The sequence below is a fragment of the Typha latifolia genome, chromosome 5 (genome assembly GCF_019914945.1).
Source record: "Typha latifolia isolate L0001 chromosome 5, TyphaL0001v2, whole genome shotgun sequence".
Lineage (NCBI taxonomy): Eukaryota > Viridiplantae > Streptophyta > Magnoliopsida > Poales > Typhaceae > Typha > Typha latifolia.
This window is the reverse complement of record NC_133090.1, coordinates 11,572,080-11,591,041: the sequence shown is the minus strand read 5'-3', so window position 1 is coordinate 11,591,041 and position 18,962 is coordinate 11,572,080. Positions and strand designations below refer to the sequence as shown.

Here is an 18,962-nt window from a genome sequence, read left to right as displayed (position 1 = left end):
TATATAATTTTTAATTACTTTTCCCCACTTCTCTATGGATGAAGCATTGCTTCTGAAGACTCCACTTATACACTTATTTTGTGATAATGGAGGATAGCAGAAGATCCCAGAATGGCTATTATAATCATACTTTACTAGCTTTTGCTGAAAAGAACACCACAAGAACTCAAAGAGGAAGATTAATTTGTGAAAGTGGATGTGGAGATTAGTCATATGGAATGAGACTGAAAAGAAGAGGGCATATTGTTATGGGAGAAGGAGAACTAGTGAAAGCCTCAGCATCTCTGGCCATTGCAAGTCTCAACCAGACATTAGTAAGAGATGAGCTGAAACTATGATTCTTATTCACTCTCCATTTCTTCATGTTCCAAAAGAGACTCAAGTATACAGATTACAGTGGCGACAATAACAAGCTCCAGCAGTAAGTTTGGCACAACACAAAACTGTGAAGGAATCAATGGCAAGAATAGATATAATAGACAAATAAAGATCCTTCAGTAACGACACAAATGCAGTATTGACATTGACATTACAGTGATGGCAACTTCAGGAAGGGACTAACCAACCGGTTCGCAGCCGATTGCTGCGGTCTGAGATAGTTATCTGCATAACAAAGTGCAGCTTCGTCAGCGAAGCCTCTGAGCGGCTCACATACTTCTGGAGAGACCAAGTTTGAATAGCCTTGTATGAATGAACACTTCCATGGATGATTTGATGTTACATTTAGGTTGACATTGGACAAGCATATACTGCTGAAATTGTCCCCTTGGATACCATCTAAGAAGCCGGCAGTGCTGATATTCATACCTACAACATCTTTGATAGTTATTCTGCTGATTACTGGAAGAGCATCCTTGTCGTAGTTGTCATCTGGATGCTCTCCATACTGACCAGTGATCCTGATGGCTATTTTCACATTGGTCATGACCACATTGGCTATGTACAAGTTCCGAACATACCCTCCACGCCCCGGAGATGTTTTTATTCTGATCCCATGTAGCGAATTGAAGAGACGAATGTCCTCGGCGTGGACATCTGATATGCCACCTGACATCTCACTTCCAAAAGCAATGCCTGCACCTGATCCTGTTTCTCCCACAATGCGGTGTATGCTGATGTTGGAGCTTGGATGAGCAAAGGAAATGCCATATTCGTCCCACCCGCTTTTGATGACAATCAGATCATCTCCGGTTCTGATGTAACAATCTTCAATGCAGACATTATTGGACGAATCTGAATGTTTTCATACTAGAATTAGCAAAATCACTTCATACTTTAAATCAAGTAATCAAAAGGTTTATAACTGCAGTCAGATATTCAAGAGTTGACGAACCTACCAAGTTTGCAATACATAATTCAATATTTCAGTATCATGTGGCTGTCGCATCCTACGAGTTCTTATAACTAGAAAGGTGATTCAATTTTCTTAGAAGATACTCCCCAAGAGCAATTTAAGGATGGTCCAATAAGCTTCTTAATATGACCCTAAGAAATGGTGTCCAACTTTTGGAACAACTACCTACTAAATTACTAATCCCATGAGCCAAAAGGGTCTTTAACAATCAAAATTATTGACAAGTGTAAGTTGACTTTTGACACCATGCTGATTTTGCATTGAACTAATTGGCTAGTCAAATTGGAAAAAAAATTGTTCCAATTTCTGGTTTGACTTATCGCAGCTTCCTGTCAAATTTATCCAAGATTAAGAACTCCAGTCAGAAAGAAATCAGAAAAGAACTAGGAAATGTACAAAGCAAACAAGTAAAATGAACTTGTGTACCACATATTATGCAGTAGTTTGATTTATTATTTGGAATCATCAGACACAAATTTCAGGTTCGAAAGTCTAAGTTCTTAAATTCCTTACAGAACTCATGAAAGTGTTACAGAAACATGTGTTGCACTAAAAGTATAAAAATTGTTGAACCTCTTGACTAGTATGTATTTGTCTGAGAATGATTAAAGATATTTACAATTGCATAAGAATATGAGAGTTGCCATTACACAAAGTATCTTGAAAATATGAGAGAATTATAACTTATGACGAAAAAATTTGAGAACAAGATTTGAATACAGAGCTTATGAGCTCAATGGAAGAATCATGTTGATCAATATCGTAAACATCAGATTTCATTTCATGAACCACAAATGGTTAAAAGCAGAAGTTTGGCAAGGTAAAGACAGCTTTTAGAAAATTTAAGCATAGATGTAGCAAATACCTACTGCAAATTGTAAATAATTCATCAGAGGGGCCCAATCTACAAAAGAACCTTTCACAGAATCTAAAGAAGTAATATGTTCAAAAGTTTGCTTTCAAAAGAATCAAAACCGTGTGCTGAATATCCAAAGTTCTCAAACTTATTATCACCACCTATAATCTTACTAAATATAAGCATACATATAGAAAATATAATGAAGACCTAACAGAACATCTGAAACTTTCAAAAGATAAATGCTGAGATCAATCATGCAGACCTACCCTGCACCTAAAATAGAAGTTGAATTCTCATCTACCATTATTAAGATACTGAATCCATACAAAAGATAAAACTGTATATAAGATGTAGCTTGACTTGACTAATAACCAAATTAAGATACACAGTGTAACCTATCATATGGTTTTGACATCTTCTGATCTCATTTGTGTTTCAGTTCCTTCAACCGGCTGCTGTAGCATACCCAACTACATCGATAGAGTTAGAGCACAAAAAGTTGTTTCTTAATGTGTAACAATGAAGAATAAAAAATTATAATTTTATGTTGTATTTTTTCCACCCAACACATAGATGTTAGTACATCAAATTATGTTATTATTCCACTCTATGTACCCAAAGATCAAGGGCATGCATTTGCCGTCTTTGCTAAAGTAGACACCAAAGAGGTAGTTGTAACCAAGACAATGTTCTTCGGAAGCTGGTCCATACTTCATACATTTCCCATTTGGTTAATTAAAATATATCTAGAATCAATAATTTCATTGAAAAAAATCAGCTAGTCTATGTATTTACTATCATGGGCATAGAAGATCCTATTTATGGTTAACTCATACAAAAGCAGTATTAAGAGCAAAACCACGCATATTTTTTTGGTTAAAAAATGTGCTAATTGAAGAACGCTGTCTATGCTATAAGATGAATGGGTGCAGCAAGGAAAAAAAAGTATCTTATTGAGGTATGGGAAATGCATTAAACTGTTTAGCATACCTGGATCAATGCCATCTGTGTTTGGTGAATCGAGCGGTGCAAGGATTGTGACATTCTGGACAAGCACTTGGCTGTTCATTTAGCAAAAACAGTCTCAAGTCTCCCTAGCACATAAATCTCCACATGTGCATCAATTTATAGATCTAACAAGAGAAAGACAATTAAACACTAGGAGGGACAAACCTGCAATATACAGGGTGGATGGCCCAAAATGGTGAGTTTTTTAAAGTAAGATTTGAGATAACCACACCAGTTGAGTTGATCAGCTCAACAAGATGTGGCCGAGTATAGTTCAGAGTGTGGTTCTTGAACCAGTCCCACCAGATACCTCCTTGACCATCAATTGTACCATTACCACCTGGAAGAAAAATAATATTGAAGCCCTTATCTTATTGATGAAACTTACCTCAGGCATGGAGATAGTTCTGCTAAGTATCACTAACCAGTTATTATGACATCCGTAAGATTTGAACCAAATATTAGGCTTTGATGTCTTGCGCCAGGTAGCTCTCTACCTCGCCCATATGAAGGGAGTGGATCAATGATTGGCCAATCAGAGGAATCCTGAAAGTAACCTATATATTAGAGTACTTTATTTTCTCTAATAAGTACTATGAACTCATGATTTACTCTACCAGACAATTTAATTATTTATCTTATTAAAAAAACTGAAACAAACAACCCATTTTATGATCCGAAGTAACTTGCAACTGTCGATTGTGCAACTGAGGAAAAATGGATGCAGAGATAAAATTTTGCAAAAATTTGTAAGTTGTTCAAACTTCATCCTTAACGAACCATGTCCAATTGTTCATGCATATAAAACCATGTTGTAGGTACTCAACCTACAGTATCTTAAATAGTCATGTCTTCAAACCAATCAAACACAATGTAGGTTTATACCATGGGTAGATTTTCTTTTTCTTTTTTTCATTTTATTTCTTTTCTAAATAGTTGGAAACTTTAAGTGAGTAAAATCTTTCATTGTGTATAGTAATTGGAGATCTATGACATGATCCCATTTGTAAATAGTATAAAATATATAAGCTGTTTCTTGTAAGAGAAGATTACAGTATATGTTATATATAAAAATTAACACGACTCTTTAAACTCACCTTGGATCCAATTATTACAGCATCCTTGTCCAAGGACAAAGTGAGATGGCTGATAAGATTAAAACTCCCTGTCAACCACCGTCCAGCAGGCACAAAGAGTTGTGCTCCACCCTTATCTGCAAATGAATTAAGATAGAAGATAGCATTCTGAAATGCTTTGGTGTTGAGAGTGACACCATCTCCAACAGCACCAAACTCAGTTATCGTGACACTATGTGGTCGATATATGCCTGATCCCATTGGCTTGCAGTATGAAATGGAGACAGCAGCGGACTGCAAATCACTGATTGTTGCAAGAACCCAAAGTACTTGAAGTAACTGAGTCAAAAAATTTGACAGATAAGTATTAGCAATCCGAATGTTCTGCTCATACTGTGAAAGGAAAAAAGAGAAGATTCTCAGGGAAGAAAAAGAATATAGCCAAGTTCTGAAGAAGAAATTCTAGCATGCTGTTGTTTACACATTCCACTGAATATAGCAATTACAAGATTTGCCTTGGGGCCATTTTTGATGAAGTTAGTTACAATGGTCCATTCCAGAATGCGATTCTTTTTCTATCTTAAGTCATATGCCGGTTTACTTAAAGTGAAGCAAGAAAAGGATGAGCAAGAGTGTGCACTTGTATTAATCATCCTAATTAATGTCTGATCTGACTGACCATATGTGAAGAAAAGTCATGAAAAAAGAAAGAATAAGCTGGACTAGAAAACAAAGCCAATTGAAATAAAAAAAACAGATTTATGGTTGATCAAAGTCCAAATAATTTTGTCGTAAACATTAGAACCACACCCGACACTGTTCTCATAGATCATGAGTAACAGAATAATCTACTAAGCAAGATCAAAAGCAATACCTAACCACTGATTACCATCAGGGAAGAACAAATTGAATTTAACTCTTTTCTAAATAATCCTGCTTCTGCCGCAATCATTTCCCCATATTGACATTGGTGAGAACAAGTCCATGAAAAGGGCAACACTTCCAAACAGCAGTTCTTAAGATCCTAAGCATATCTTGCCAAGGGTAAAAAAACATACATGAATCATTGAAGATGAGATTGCAAACCTAAGTACTGAAGTACCTGAATCTTGTAATAAAACCCAAAAAATTCCCACAATTCACCAATGCAGATAGACAGTGCTCTAGTACTGATTAGTATCAAGCATTTATAAATAAATAAATAAGAAATCCTCCTAGTGCAATGCAGGAAGGGATGACATCAATGCACTACAAAGTTGTTCTTCTTGCAACTAAAGATGAGAGAAAACAGACAAGAAAAAAGGATAACACTACAGATTAACCCCCAATCGACACTTACTCTGAAAGATCCAAAACATGTACCACGGTTCTTGCAACATTAAGAGCAATGATCTTGTTGAGGAGGGATTACGAAAAAGGAAATCTTGAAGAATTGAATAAAAACATCAAGAGGAACAAAAAAAAAAGGCACTTACAGCTGCGGATCTCCTCATCTGATTTGTTCTCAAACCAACCCTACTCCTCTGGTAAGACTAGCCTTGAGAACCAAAAGGAAGAACAACTGTGTCACCCTTTCAGGAACTCCTCCCCATCTCAATCAACAACCATCATCACAAGGGAAACAACACCCCCAAGTGATCAAATGGGCCTCTGCTTGGGAGACCATCCCCACCACCAGCACCACCACCACCACCACCCAACAAAAAGGAAAGGGGAAAAAAAATAAAAATAAAAGGGGGAAAGAAAAATAAGAAATGATGACAGTGACTATTGATGTCTTGTAAAAGAACAGAACAAAACTGTCCTTGGACACCACCTTTTGTCTTCCAGCCTGCCCTCCTCTGCCCCCAAGCAACCCAATACCCCAAATGGGTCTTCTGGGTCTCTCAAGCTACCTGCAAACACAAGAATTGAAGGAATAAAAGAAAAACCCAGTTGGGTTTTGATGGTTTTCGAACAGTGAACTAACTCTATGCAAGCAGAGGTAAAAAAAGAAAATAAAAAAGAAACAAAGATGGAGTCATTCCATGGCTTCATGCACAGAAGGAAGACAAGGAGTGGTCAAATGCCAAAGACTATAACTGGAAGGTGATTGGGCCAAGAAAGGAGAGGGATGAAGGCAAAGAGGGTCAGCAGGAGGAATCTTTGGCAAGGGTGATCTTTGGATTCCACACCATTATAACCTGTGACAGTGAGGAGGAGGACATGAAAAGACTGAACAGCCCTTGCTGTGAAATGAATCACCTTTGCTGAGTTTTAAACCTGTGATGGGTGGGAAAGTCAAATTGATCCCTTGGGATTCCCTGGCTGTTCCTAGACCTCCAGAGGTGAACAAAGAACCAAATTAGACAGCCTCTGGCATGCCAAGTACCATGTTGTTTGCTTTGCATATGGAGATCAGATGGCATTCGAGGTGTCTGTGTACAAAGCAAGATCTGGCAAACAATGGGATTAGTACCAGATAATCAATTGGCAACCTTTGTATATCTTGCCTTAGAAACTAGCTTAAACCACGGAAAAAGATAGGAATAAAGGAGTTTCTGACCAAACTACTGGGCCTCTCTTGGAAATTAAGTATGAAATTGAAATTCGAATTGGATAAATACAAAGATTAGAAAGAAAAGAAAAAAAAACCAAAGTAAGAAATCAAACCTAAATTCAACTGAGAATGTGAATTTTTTTTTAACATAATTCTCAGAAGTAAAATGACTGAGAATAAAAGCACTTGAAATGGAATCAAGAAAACTTGAAAAAAGGGACTACAAGAATCCAAGTACATGACTGGGAGTGTCCTTCAGATTTGACCATAAGGTTGATTGCTACTTGAAGCAATGGGCACATGGATTGAGATTTTGACCTCTACATCAAGAAGCATAAAAAATAAAAAATAATTCCAGCATATATAATTTCTGTCAGTTTATAAACTAAAGCTAGTCCAAGCCTTTTTAGACGTAAGTGGGGGAACTCATGATATCTCATTGCCTATAAATTATCCTAACTCTCTCATTGGCCATAAGTTACACCTCATATGATATGGTGGCCTTTCCTGCAGAATGTATCTATAGATATAATATAAATTTAGGTTAATATAACGGGTGATGAAGTCCAATTCAAACTCACTAAACCCTAAACCCGGTACCACTTCGCTTTTCGACAGGAGGTCATGGGGTCGATCCCTGGCATAAAGCCGTGGAAAAATTATGTATATTCAAAGGTGAGAGTTAGCGATTTCGGTAGATGGGAGAGTTAGTATCTTATATACGATCTAAGTATTTTTGTATTTAAAAAGAGTTGATTCTTTGTTCAGCCTATGTCTAAACCTACGCACTCTTAGAACGAACTACATGTTAACCATCAAAGTAGCCTGCTTGGATTGCTTCATGTTCCAATGTTCCTAACAGTAGCATTAAATTCATTTGATATCCCCACATGAAGAAGATCACTAGAGCAAATAACGAGATCAACAAATAGCACATGGCAAGGACTAGTCATTGTCACCTTTTTTTTTGAAAAATTAAAACAACAAGCAATTAACTAGCATAATAGAAATTTAGCACATTTATGATATATTTTTTATAAGAAGAATTGACTCGGTTTTCTAATCTATGTATAAATTTATACGACCCTTTGATAATTATTAGACAATCAACAAAAATTATTTTAGAAGTTAGGAAGCCAAATAATGATGCTGCAAGGCGGCAAGGTTATCTGGATGTAGGAATATTCTTAGACAAATATTTCTAGAGCCATGAAACATCCACTTTTTAGTCTTAATGACTCATAAAAAAGTTAGGATCAAATCTTCCATTTCTCTCTCTTTATTCTTCTTTTCACATGACATGCATAGAAAGAGAGAGATTTGGAAACGAATCTTGTCATATGATTCATGCGATTTTGTCGCATATTGCCCTGTTACCTTGTGAATACCACATGCTACAAGCTCCTAAGTTAAACTCAGAAGAGTAAAATGGTGAAATTTAAAGAGCTTAGATCTATCAAGGCATGATATATTAGAGCTAAATATTTTAACACACCTTCTACTTTGAACAAAAAATCATTTCCCTCTCAAACTTTGTTTTGTATTATTATATCCCTCTAAATTTTTACATTTGGCAACACTTTTTAACTTAGTTCAAAGTTCAGCTTTAGTAAAAATGATAAAATGTATTTTACCCCTATATCATTTAAGAGAGGAAATATTAAAGAATATTTTCCCAATGGAAGCTGGCATGGGAAATACGATCGAGGAATGCTAATAAATATAGAACAAAGAATTGGAAGCTTTATAGCAGAAAGAACTGGAGAGAGAAAGATAAGGAGGTAAAGAAGGCTTCATTGCCCAGTCATTAAAAAATGGCCTCAGTTTTGGGATCCAATGTCTGAAGAGGAACAGTTATGTGAACATTTTTTTTCTAGGGAAGGTTGTAACATTATAATAATAATTATTATTATAACCGAATCATGTACACGAAGTAAAGTTATGCACAAAGATCCAAGACGAGAAATAAATTTCTTACGCTTCTCTTTTGATAAATTAATCTGGTGAAATTAAAACTGTTTAGGTTTAATCACATACGACTTGGTATCATATTATACCTCTAAAAGCATACAATTTGCTCTCTAACTATTTAAAATGTTACAGTTTTTGTCTCAATAGAATGACAAAGAAATAGATAAACAGTGGTTTGACGTATAATTATGCGCTATCAACCAAAGAAAACAGCTTAATGATACACATAAAATAAAATTATTAATCTTGTTATCTAACGAGTTAAGCTTTTATTAGATAACGTCTTCTAACAAAAAGAAAAAAAAACTAGCCCATCTTAGTTACTTACAATGTTATCTTATTGTAATATATAGCCCAATTGACATAGCCTAATACCTTGACATTGATTGCACTCCATTCTGAGATCCCTTGTTCAAATAAAACTAGTAGTTGCTAGCATCATAAATGGCTCCCATGTGAATAATGAGGAGCAGCAAATTGGCAACAACCATCAACCAGCTCCTTCCTCAGCTGTACAAGGAGCTTTAATGGAGGAGTACTACTCCTTCACATGTCAGGCAAATTTTTTTTATTTTTGTTTTTTTAACCAGAGTCCATCTGATGATCTTATAACCAACTCCCACATGATCCATCAACTTTTGATCCATGTCTGTCTTCTACTACATAACCTGCTGCATGGCATGCATGGACCACATACATACATGAAAGCAGCCATCCATCCACATTGAAGAGTGCTACTTCTGAAAACTTTTCAGAGATGACCACAGTACTGTGATCAATGACCATGAGAAATGGGGTTTCTTTTATATATACATATAAAGATTAGATATGAGCTGTGCACAAAAAGCTAATTCTATGTAGATTTAGAGGTATTTAGGTTTCGAGCAGTTGAGCTAAGTTACTAAACTACTAAGCAATTTTTTCTACAATAATTACTATGAGTATGAGTTGATTGTAAGAGAGGTATTTATCAATTTTAGTAAAGTTTGTTGGTAGGTTTCTTATCATTTAGATCGACAAATTTGGGTACCAAGTTTCTGTAAAATAAAAGAAGAAGAAAAAAGGCATCAAAAACATAAGTTTAAGGGATATTTTTAAATAACACTATGAATTTTTACTATTTTCCGATTTACATCTCAGAAGATTTTATAGCCTGATTTTTTTTAATAATTTTTATATAACATTCTGAGTTAATTTAATTTAACTATTTCCAAATAGAAAGGTATCAACAAAGAAATATTTTATCAAAATACAAAGAGCAATTTATAAAATACCTAGATTACAAGTTGGGATAGGGTATTTATATAGGAGAGAATTTTAATATGGTGGGATTGCCTAGGATAGAGTATGGTTTATAAATGATTTAGCTAGGTCAAAAAAAAATTAAAGAGTATTTTAGTAATCTAACCAATAGAGTTACATAAACTATATAACATGATTAATTTTAGTTAGTCGAAGTAATAATATAGCATTATGTGAAAATTAAAGAGAAAAATGAAGAGGTCAATTACAAATTAAAGGAGTGCTAATAAAAAATACTAAAAATATAGGGTGTTACATAGACCATGGCTTGCTTCTTTGGACTTGAATACCAGTTATGGATTCAATCAGAGTATAATTTGGAAGCAATCTAGCGCTAGTGGAGTTACTTTTGAAAAGTATTCATTGCATAAAATGTGTTGAAATGTGAGTTAGAAGAGTGAAGGGAGTGAAGATGGCACAATAAAACTTATATTTTCATCAGCAGAAATATTAAATATACTAGTGCTAGAAACTCCTAACTTTGTTCAACCAACAGTCCTCTACTGATACTAAACTGTATTTCTTCAGAGGCATAGCCAATTTCCTAGCAAGCAAGCTGATCTTATCATTGTAATACAATTGAATAGATGCAGTGAAACTATGTATCAAATTCTACAAGTCATAAGTAGTCAGAAATTACCCTGAATTGTAAATTTTCAGCTGATGAGCAAAATCTCCTTTCTTGACATTCTGAATTATTTTCTTGTAGAGAAGGAAAACTAGTTTCTGAATGGGAATATCAAGTAATATCATCTCCTTTCTGAGTAGATCTCTGGGGTTTGATACTACAAAGCCACTGCTATAATCTGTATGAAATCTCCAATAGCAATTTAAATGTGATCTAGCAGTTGATTCTTACAGTGCAGAATTAGTATCAGAGCTAATGTCCTTTATTCATCCAAGGTGATCCAAATCGTTAACCAGCGTTTCGGCAAAATTTGAAAGTATCTTACTGGTGATTCTGTGGATTTATCATCTCTTTTCGCCAAAAAAGGCTGCGAAAGGGAAATTTCTTATTGTCTGAGATTAATATGCTTAGTACCATGGTTTGAATCTTCGCCCGAGACAGAACAGAAATGGCTAAAAATTTATCTAAAATCAATGCTGAAACTCATTGATCAAAGTCGAAATTTGCAAGATTACAGATTTTGACCTTTGTTTTGGATCGCTATCGGCTTCAACCGATCAAACGTGCAGTCAAATCTTGAGAAGTTACATCTCTACGTTTCAGATTCAGCAACAAATTTTACTGTCAGGCATGCAAAATGCAACCTAAATGATAATATGACAAGAGAAAAAAATGGAAACAAACTGTTACCTTCTGTGTAGAGAAGAACACAACTGTGAGTTGGAAGTAGAGTCAACAACACCAGCATCAGAGAAAATTTAGTCGCTGCCGGAGAAGAGAATGAAAGGGTACTGCAGTGTTGGTTTGATGGGAGAGAATACGCAACCAAGAATAGACTCTTCTAATCTAGTGAAACAATTAAAAAGAGATTAAGAACCAACGCATATATATCATCCATTCTCCAAGCACTATTCCAAACTGAGGATTTGATATCTACTTTTAGCTCTACAACGATCTAACTTAAAGTCAGCAGAATTCGAGAGAGATATCATTATTTCGAGTCCATAAAAGATATGCAAAAGATGATTAGCTTTTTTTATACGACAAATGCGCATGACGTAGCACGATAGAACAGCTCCAACTAAAACCAAGAAATCCATGGAATGAGATCAAAAGAGCAAAACGTCTCGTCCGAGCATCAAAAACCCATTTTGATCGGAATCCATGGAGGGTGAGCGGATTCTGGGATCCGGGTAAGATCCAGTTATGTTTAGCTTCGTTTTCATTATTAAGTATGACCCTGGTTCTTATATTTGGAACATATTTTTATACTTCGATTTCCTGGATGCTTGGAAAAAAAAAAACATTCCATAATGTCATCAATAGACAATTTGAATCATATTAGCGATCATCTTAGAACAAGGTGCACTAGTTTCCTTCGTTGCTAATTACTCTCTAGCCTATCATATTTTCATTATGAGCAGTTGAGCACTCAGTAACAGAAGCTCTGTTCAGGATAGAACACTGCTGCATACCAGAATTTCAGATTTTGGTAGGTTTGCAATTCCTGCTTGTTGTCATGGCTCCTTCCCTGCTTTGAATTGTTTAAATTGCCAGTTCAAATCAATCACAAATTTGCATACATTTCAAACCTGAAAAGTTGGTCTTTTACTATTTGTGCGCATCTAATTTATCTACAGAAACCTTCAGTTAGTTCAGCAAAGCAGATGAAGAGCTGCATCAGCTCAGCTGCTGATTCCTAATTGTTCTGCCTGGTTGTGAGTTAAAAGCATCAGTACATTAACAATCTTGAAAGCAACTCAATAACTTGATTATATACTCTTAATTATTACATTTGACTCTGTAGACATGTAAATTTAGACTGCCTTATATTAGGAGTTGTTTGTGCTGCTGGTAATGCATATCGCAGGAAATAGTCACAAGAGGAAACTAAATCTCAATCCTCATAATCAAATTCTAGAGAAGTATTCATCGTTATTCCTGTTGAAGTATGACATATAACACATTCTGCGGCACAAGTTGATACTACCATAATGAAATAACCTGATGCAGATAATAAAAATTCTTTGCTTTCCAATATTTCTACAAGAAATGGTAATTCGAGTTAAACACTTAACCTTCAATATAGAACTTTTGTGGAGTTCCTTCTAAGATCAATAACTGTTTCTTTCATATGTACATGGGCTCCTCACTCCAAGTAGAAAAGAAGCTTCTTGGAGTTATTTCCTCGCTGTCGCCGTCTTGTTTGTTTACCTTTTACCTTTATTCACTATACTAATTTCTATCTCAGTCCTGCTTATTCTACCACCACCATTTGTTCCCTCATTACCCCATGTTAGGAACCTGCAAATGAAAAGCTCTGCAAATTCTTCTATTTGCTCTTCTTCTTTTCTCTTGTTTTGAAATATCAAAAGCCAAAGCATAAATTCACTATAAGTACAAAAAAAAACTCCTATATTTCCTATGATGCATCTTAGGAGTTATCTTCAAAAATCAATACACATGAAAAATGATAAGAAAACATTATATTGCATGACAAAGAGGGAAGGCACACTGAAGGAATTATAACAGCAGTTTGCTGTGAAGCAATAGTAGACAACTGACGGATGACGATAACGACCTGTGGAGGATCTGGTTTCAGATGGTTATTTCCATGAATTGGTCAGTCTATTAGTTCGTAAACTATAAGAAATATATTCTTCTGTGTTGATAAATCTATCTAAAGAGATGAAAAGGATAGAAGTAACCAGTGGAATAGGCTTACCAAATGAAGAATATGAAGCGCACCGGAAATGTTGATAATCCTTTGGATCTGAACTAGCCTTTGTCTGAGAGATTCCATGTTACATTCCATTTATCTGAAAATACTCTGCTTTTCTCAAAGATAAATTACATATGCCAAATAATACGTTCAAGTACAAAAGTTCCAAAGTGTGAGTCACACACACTTCTAAGTTCAACTAGTCATATAACATGTGAGCATCATCTACTCAATCCATGTACAAATCAAATTTACGTTCTCCCCTATCACTCATTAAGATGTACATCACACTAGCTGTTGGAAAGCTAAATCTATGGAGCTTCTTCTTTCTTCCATATTTTGAGCAGTCAGACGAGATCACAATATTACTAGATTTTACCTGTGATATAGGCTAAGGTAAGCACAAAACTAAAAGAGGCCCAACCGGCAGAAATAGAGAATGCATTGCTCATAGAGCCTGTCGGGCTGTTTGACCCAAAGGCTGTATTGGAGCCCGGATTGTTCGTATTGAAGACCGTTGAACCAGAACTAGAACCTGTAGTAGAACCAGTAGTAGAACCGGTAGTAGAACCGATACTAGAACCAGTAGTAGAACCAGTAGTAGTGGATGCAGGATTGTAACCAGAGATGGAGCTGCAAACCCAAAAGTTAAGAAAGGTCATTTCTCCTGAACAAAGAAGTATGAGAATTTTACTAGGTATACTTTCGTAATGTTGAAGTTTTACCTTGATGATGGATACATACAAGTTCCTGAACCTGCAAAGACATAATAAAACATTGATTAGGAGTGACCATTATGACACTGGGAATTGGCGACCAAATACTAAACTGTTAACTATGGTCTTACTTGGATTGACATTAACGAGCATCCCTGCTCCTCCAAAGTCACAACTTGATGGCGTCGGATTCCTCTGGTAGTAGCTGTTGAAGGCATAGGAGGCATGGTACTGAATGGTATTTGGATTGTAGCAGCTCCCAGTTGGTTGGATTGCCGAGCAATCTGCCCCTCCAATGCCACAGGCATAATCCAGCGCAAGCTGGACTGCAGAATCCGAGGAACCCGTTTTGGCTACACACCAAGTCTGACCTCCAGAGACTTCAGGCGAAACCGGCACCGTGCTTGGTACAGTCACTGGTGGTGCTATTGAAGGGCTACTTCCAGGCTGTGTATATGGATAGGTTGTCACAGGATTAGTTACGGGTGAAGTCACAGGGAAAGTTGTAGGTGTTGTAGCAGGATTAGTTATCGGCACCACCGGAGCAGTCATAGGAGTTGGCATAGGATTAGGATCAGGAATTGGAGTGGTTACAGGGGTTGGCATTGGATTAGTTGCAGGGACAGTGATTGGAGTTGTTACAGGGTTCATTGGAGGGATTGTGATGGGTGCCATGGTTGGATTTGTGGGAAGAACCGTGCCCGGATTCGTAGAAGGTACTGTGACAATCACTGGAGCTGGATTTGTCGAAGGGACCGTGATGGGTGTTGTCAAAGGATTCGTTACTGGAGCATAGACATCATGGACTGTTGTTTTGGTTGCAGAAACAGGATCTTCACCATGGTTGAGAAGCTCTCTACGGGAAGAAGGAAAGATTAGTTCCTCTTCCCAGCTCATCTTTTCCTTCTCTGGTTCTCTCATATTGGATATGTCCATGAACAAACCCAGAATGCTTTCCCTTAGCATAGCATGGCTATCTATAGATTCCTTCATTCTCTCACTGAACTCAGCTATGTCTACAACACTTTGGGCAGCATAGTTCTTCACATTCAGAAGCAGTGGAATGTTTAAAGATGGCAGAGCAGCTAAAGCAGTGATATCAGCAGTAGTCTCTATCAACAAGAAAGACTCTGAATCCTTTATGAACTTGATGACAGCGCGAAAATCCTTGCTGTGAGTCTTGCTCAAGGTCTCAAGGACAGAGACCGAGAACATCGGGGATACCTTCACGCTTCGGTCGAGGCCAAAGGTTTTGAGGGAAGCATAGAGTGAGTTCAAAGTGGTAAGGAGTGAAGGAAGTCTTTCCTCCTTGCCAATGACTATGATGCTACTGATGCTGACAAAAGGGAGATTGCTCATAAGATGGGTTCTAAGCCATGAGGTAGCTGAAGCCTTTGAGTTCAATAGCTTCCTAGCTTCAAATGGCTTCACACAGAGATAAATAGGCACAGCAGCAGAACTGGGTACTAAATCTAACAACTCTCCTGGGCTAGTGAACAAAACCTTGTACTTATTCTTGCGAAGAAGAGATAGCGCTTCAGTGGGTGACCAAGAGGCAGGACTCTCTTCCCTTGCATCATATGAGACACCAACAAAGGTTCCTGTAAGGAAGGTGCAGTAGTACTATGTAAGTGTTACCCAACACTTCCCACCAAACACTGGAAGGTACTAATTAGAGTAGAAGTTTGAAATCCTAGAAGCATAGATAGGCGACAAAAACTAGAGAGGGGGAAATTTTATTTGCTTAGTAGCTACCAGAGTGAGCAAACAATTGAATGAGACATTTCTTCCTTCTTCAATTGAAACAAATGCAATGCAAGTAATGAGTGAGTGGTAACTGACCTGAAGACCATACAGTGTGAAGGGAAAGGATTACAGAGAAGAAGAGGGTGTGAGACGCCATCCTTGTAGCCATTGGAGATGGATTCTGAGGAAGACCCAGATGGATATGCTAAGTGATCTCTGCAAAAGTTGTGGTTGGTGATGGCATTATGGAAAGAAACTAAAGAGAAGAGAGGTCAAAGAAGGATGGGGAAGGGGAGGGAGTACGTCGGAAGAGGGAAAAGCTGGAGGTGGGGGAGAAAAGAAGGGGTGGTAAAGCCTTAAAAACAGTAGAGAAAGGTAGAGAGAGAGAAGACCACAGGAAAAGCAAAGGTGATATTGTGTGGCAAAAGATGGCATAATAATAAATAAACTAAAACAAATGGAGACAAAAGAGGGCCACCAGCATGAGATTAGTGCCGCTATATCCACCTCCCAAGGAATCAAAGCAAGCAAGCAGAGTCCTTTATTTTTAAATTCAATTTTTCTTCATTTTCTTGTTCAGCTCTTTTCATCTTTTTCCCACTCTTATCTTTCTGTTGAGTAATAAAAATTAAATATCAAACATTCTTTGTTGTGTTAATTCACTAACTATTTTAATAATTTAATTAAAAAAAATTTAGTTAGTCGCTTAGCCAAATTCAAAAGTGAGAAAAAATAAATATAAATAAGTTTAAATTTTACTTTTTTTTCCTCTCAAATTATAATTTGACCTTTAAAATAATTTTTACATATGTTTTACAGATTTAAACATAATATTTTAGTAATAGGTACATGACACACTCAATTTTATTAAAAATTAAAAAAATTTATTTTTAAAGTAAAGCTACTATTTTAAATTATTTTTTTACATATTCTTAATTTTTCTTCACAATGAATATAATTTCTCTATAAAAAATTTAAAACTAACTAAGTGGGTAATAACTTATAATATAGTTGTGGTTGTGGGCTTATGGGTTTCTAAATCTGTAATAATTTATTTTAATTTTTATAATAAAAAAAATTGTAATACTAAAAACTTTTAAAAAGAATAAAAAATTAATGCAACATTACATGGAGGCTTATAAGCCCATAAAACGAAAAATAATAATAATAATAATAATAACCTCAAGCTAAATGTGACATCTACAAGCCTAGAATAAAAAAGTTTTATTATAGAAAGTACAATATTTTTATACATTTTTAAACTTTACCTAATTTGTTTTATTTAATAATAATATTATCATCTAATATCGTAATTAGATATAATTTTTTTAGCTTAATTCAAGCTACTTGAGTCATGATTAAAGAATAGAACTAGTCACATTCAAATCAAATAAAACCTTTTTATATTTTAGTACTCTCTCTTATTTCTAGAATTGAAACATTTTGAGAACCTCAGCAACTAGAACTTGGCTTAAATAGACCAATGTTATATATATATTTAGTCCCAAAATTTAAGAGCGATTTATTTATATATCCTTTAAAAATAATTAGATCGTACGGGGAAATAGAATGTCAACTATTAATATTAATTGAGAAATTTATATGATACACATGAGATTTAAGTAGTTGAGATTCTACTCAAAATTAAAATTAAATTATTTAGACTGAGAAATTTTAATTTAAGTAGAAGAATAGATTTTTAGTAATTTGTTTTCCTCGGTTAATGATTCATAAATAAGATTACAATTAAATTTAATTTAACTACGCTGGACCACTTCTTCTATTTATACTAGAATTCCACAATCAAAATAATTTGATTTTAAAACTTTTGAATTGAATCTCAAAATTTCTCATCTACACATAGAATTAAAATTTTATTTTAATTTATAGACCACATAAGAGAAAAAGAAAAATAAAATAAAATAAAATAAAATAAAGAGGCTAATTTATCCTTAAATTGTGAAAGAGTGATTAGTACTCCGGCCATACTAACATATAGTTTCAATTAATTTGTACAAAAAATATTATACAATTTAATTTTTTGATAAAAAAGAGAAATTGGAGATTAGTATCGAATCATTTGCAGACATGAGATGCTTCCTATTGTTCTTTTCCTTGAGCAAAAGAATAAAATAAAATAAAAATAGTAATAATAAAAACTTAAAATAAATAAAGTGCCTTAGAAGTCATAGTCCTTTTTGAGTAGGGATCATCACTATAGTGAGGTAGTACCAACTAATTAGCTTTTATCTTATTCCTATCAATGCCAATTGCCAAGCACTTAAAAAGGAGCATGTGGAAAAAAGGGCAATAAGCTTGACCACCTATTTGGTTGTTGAATGCTGATGATGCTTTTAACATTCCATGTGATTGATTGCCTTCATGTAAGAAAGGAGCAAATTCTGAATTATAAAAATTGTTTTTCCTTAGCTTTTTAGTAATTATAAACCTAATAATCTATGCCAGTTTTTTTTATTTTTTTATTTTTCATATAGGAGTATAGTTTCATCCACGTATGATATTCAAAAAAAAAATGCAAAGATAAAAGATTTATCTTCAGAAATTTCTTATCACAAGTCTATCATTTTTAAGCCTGTTGTCCAGATAAATTTAGCAATATTCTCTCTTTCTTTGCTCATACTTACAACTTGAAAGATGTAACTTTCGCTTCCATTTAAACATATATATATATATATATATATGTGTATATATATATATATATATATATATATATATATATATATCATGCATGAAAGAAAATATCTAGGCTCGGAATAAAAAAAGAAGATTAATTTCTATGAGTTGAGAGACACATATAAGGTGTCAATTATTGTGCCCAATAGGTTAGAGGCGTTGAGTCTTTAAGACAACCTTAGATATAAGGATAAGACTGCATACATCTTTTCTCCTTAGATTACCCGGTTATCTTTCCAAATAAGGAGTGTCCTAAACCCTACTAGATTGATCTGGACCAATTGATGATCAAATAGAACTGTGATTGCTTAACGACGAAGGATTTTGTAAAGCAAATTTGGAAAAAA

The 18,962-nt window shown here is 35.1% G+C and overlaps 2 protein-coding genes across 2 annotated transcripts; both read right to left on the bottom strand.

Annotated features, from left to right (window-relative positions):
• Positions 1–322: 322 nt before the first annotated feature.
• On the bottom strand, positions 323–6,256 carry LOC140788960 (probable polygalacturonase). The gene is made up of 7 exons (XM_073138511.1): positions 6,114–6,256; positions 5,773–5,947; positions 4,319–4,636; positions 3,647–3,767; positions 3,387–3,561; positions 3,204–3,274; positions 323–1,233 (listed from the first exon to the last, which is right to left on the bottom strand). The coding sequence occupies exons 2-7, from the start codon at positions 5,788–5,790 to the stop codon at positions 530–532; spliced, it is 1,407 nt and encodes a 468-aa protein (XP_072994612.1). The 5' UTR covers positions 5,791–5,947; positions 6,114–6,256; the 3' UTR covers positions 323–529.
• A 7,295-nt stretch (positions 6,257–13,551) lies between these two features.
• LOC140789571 (uncharacterized) lies at positions 13,552–16,324 on the bottom strand. Its single transcript, XM_073139328.1, has 4 exons — positions 16,018–16,324; positions 14,307–15,776; positions 14,185–14,215; positions 13,552–14,092 (listed from the first exon to the last, which is right to left on the bottom strand). Exons 1-4 carry the CDS (start codon positions 16,088–16,090, stop codon positions 13,828–13,830), a joined length of 1,839 nt encoding a protein of 612 aa, XP_072995429.1. The 5' UTR covers positions 16,091–16,324; the 3' UTR covers positions 13,552–13,827.
• Positions 16,325–18,962: the final 2,638 nt, after the last annotated feature.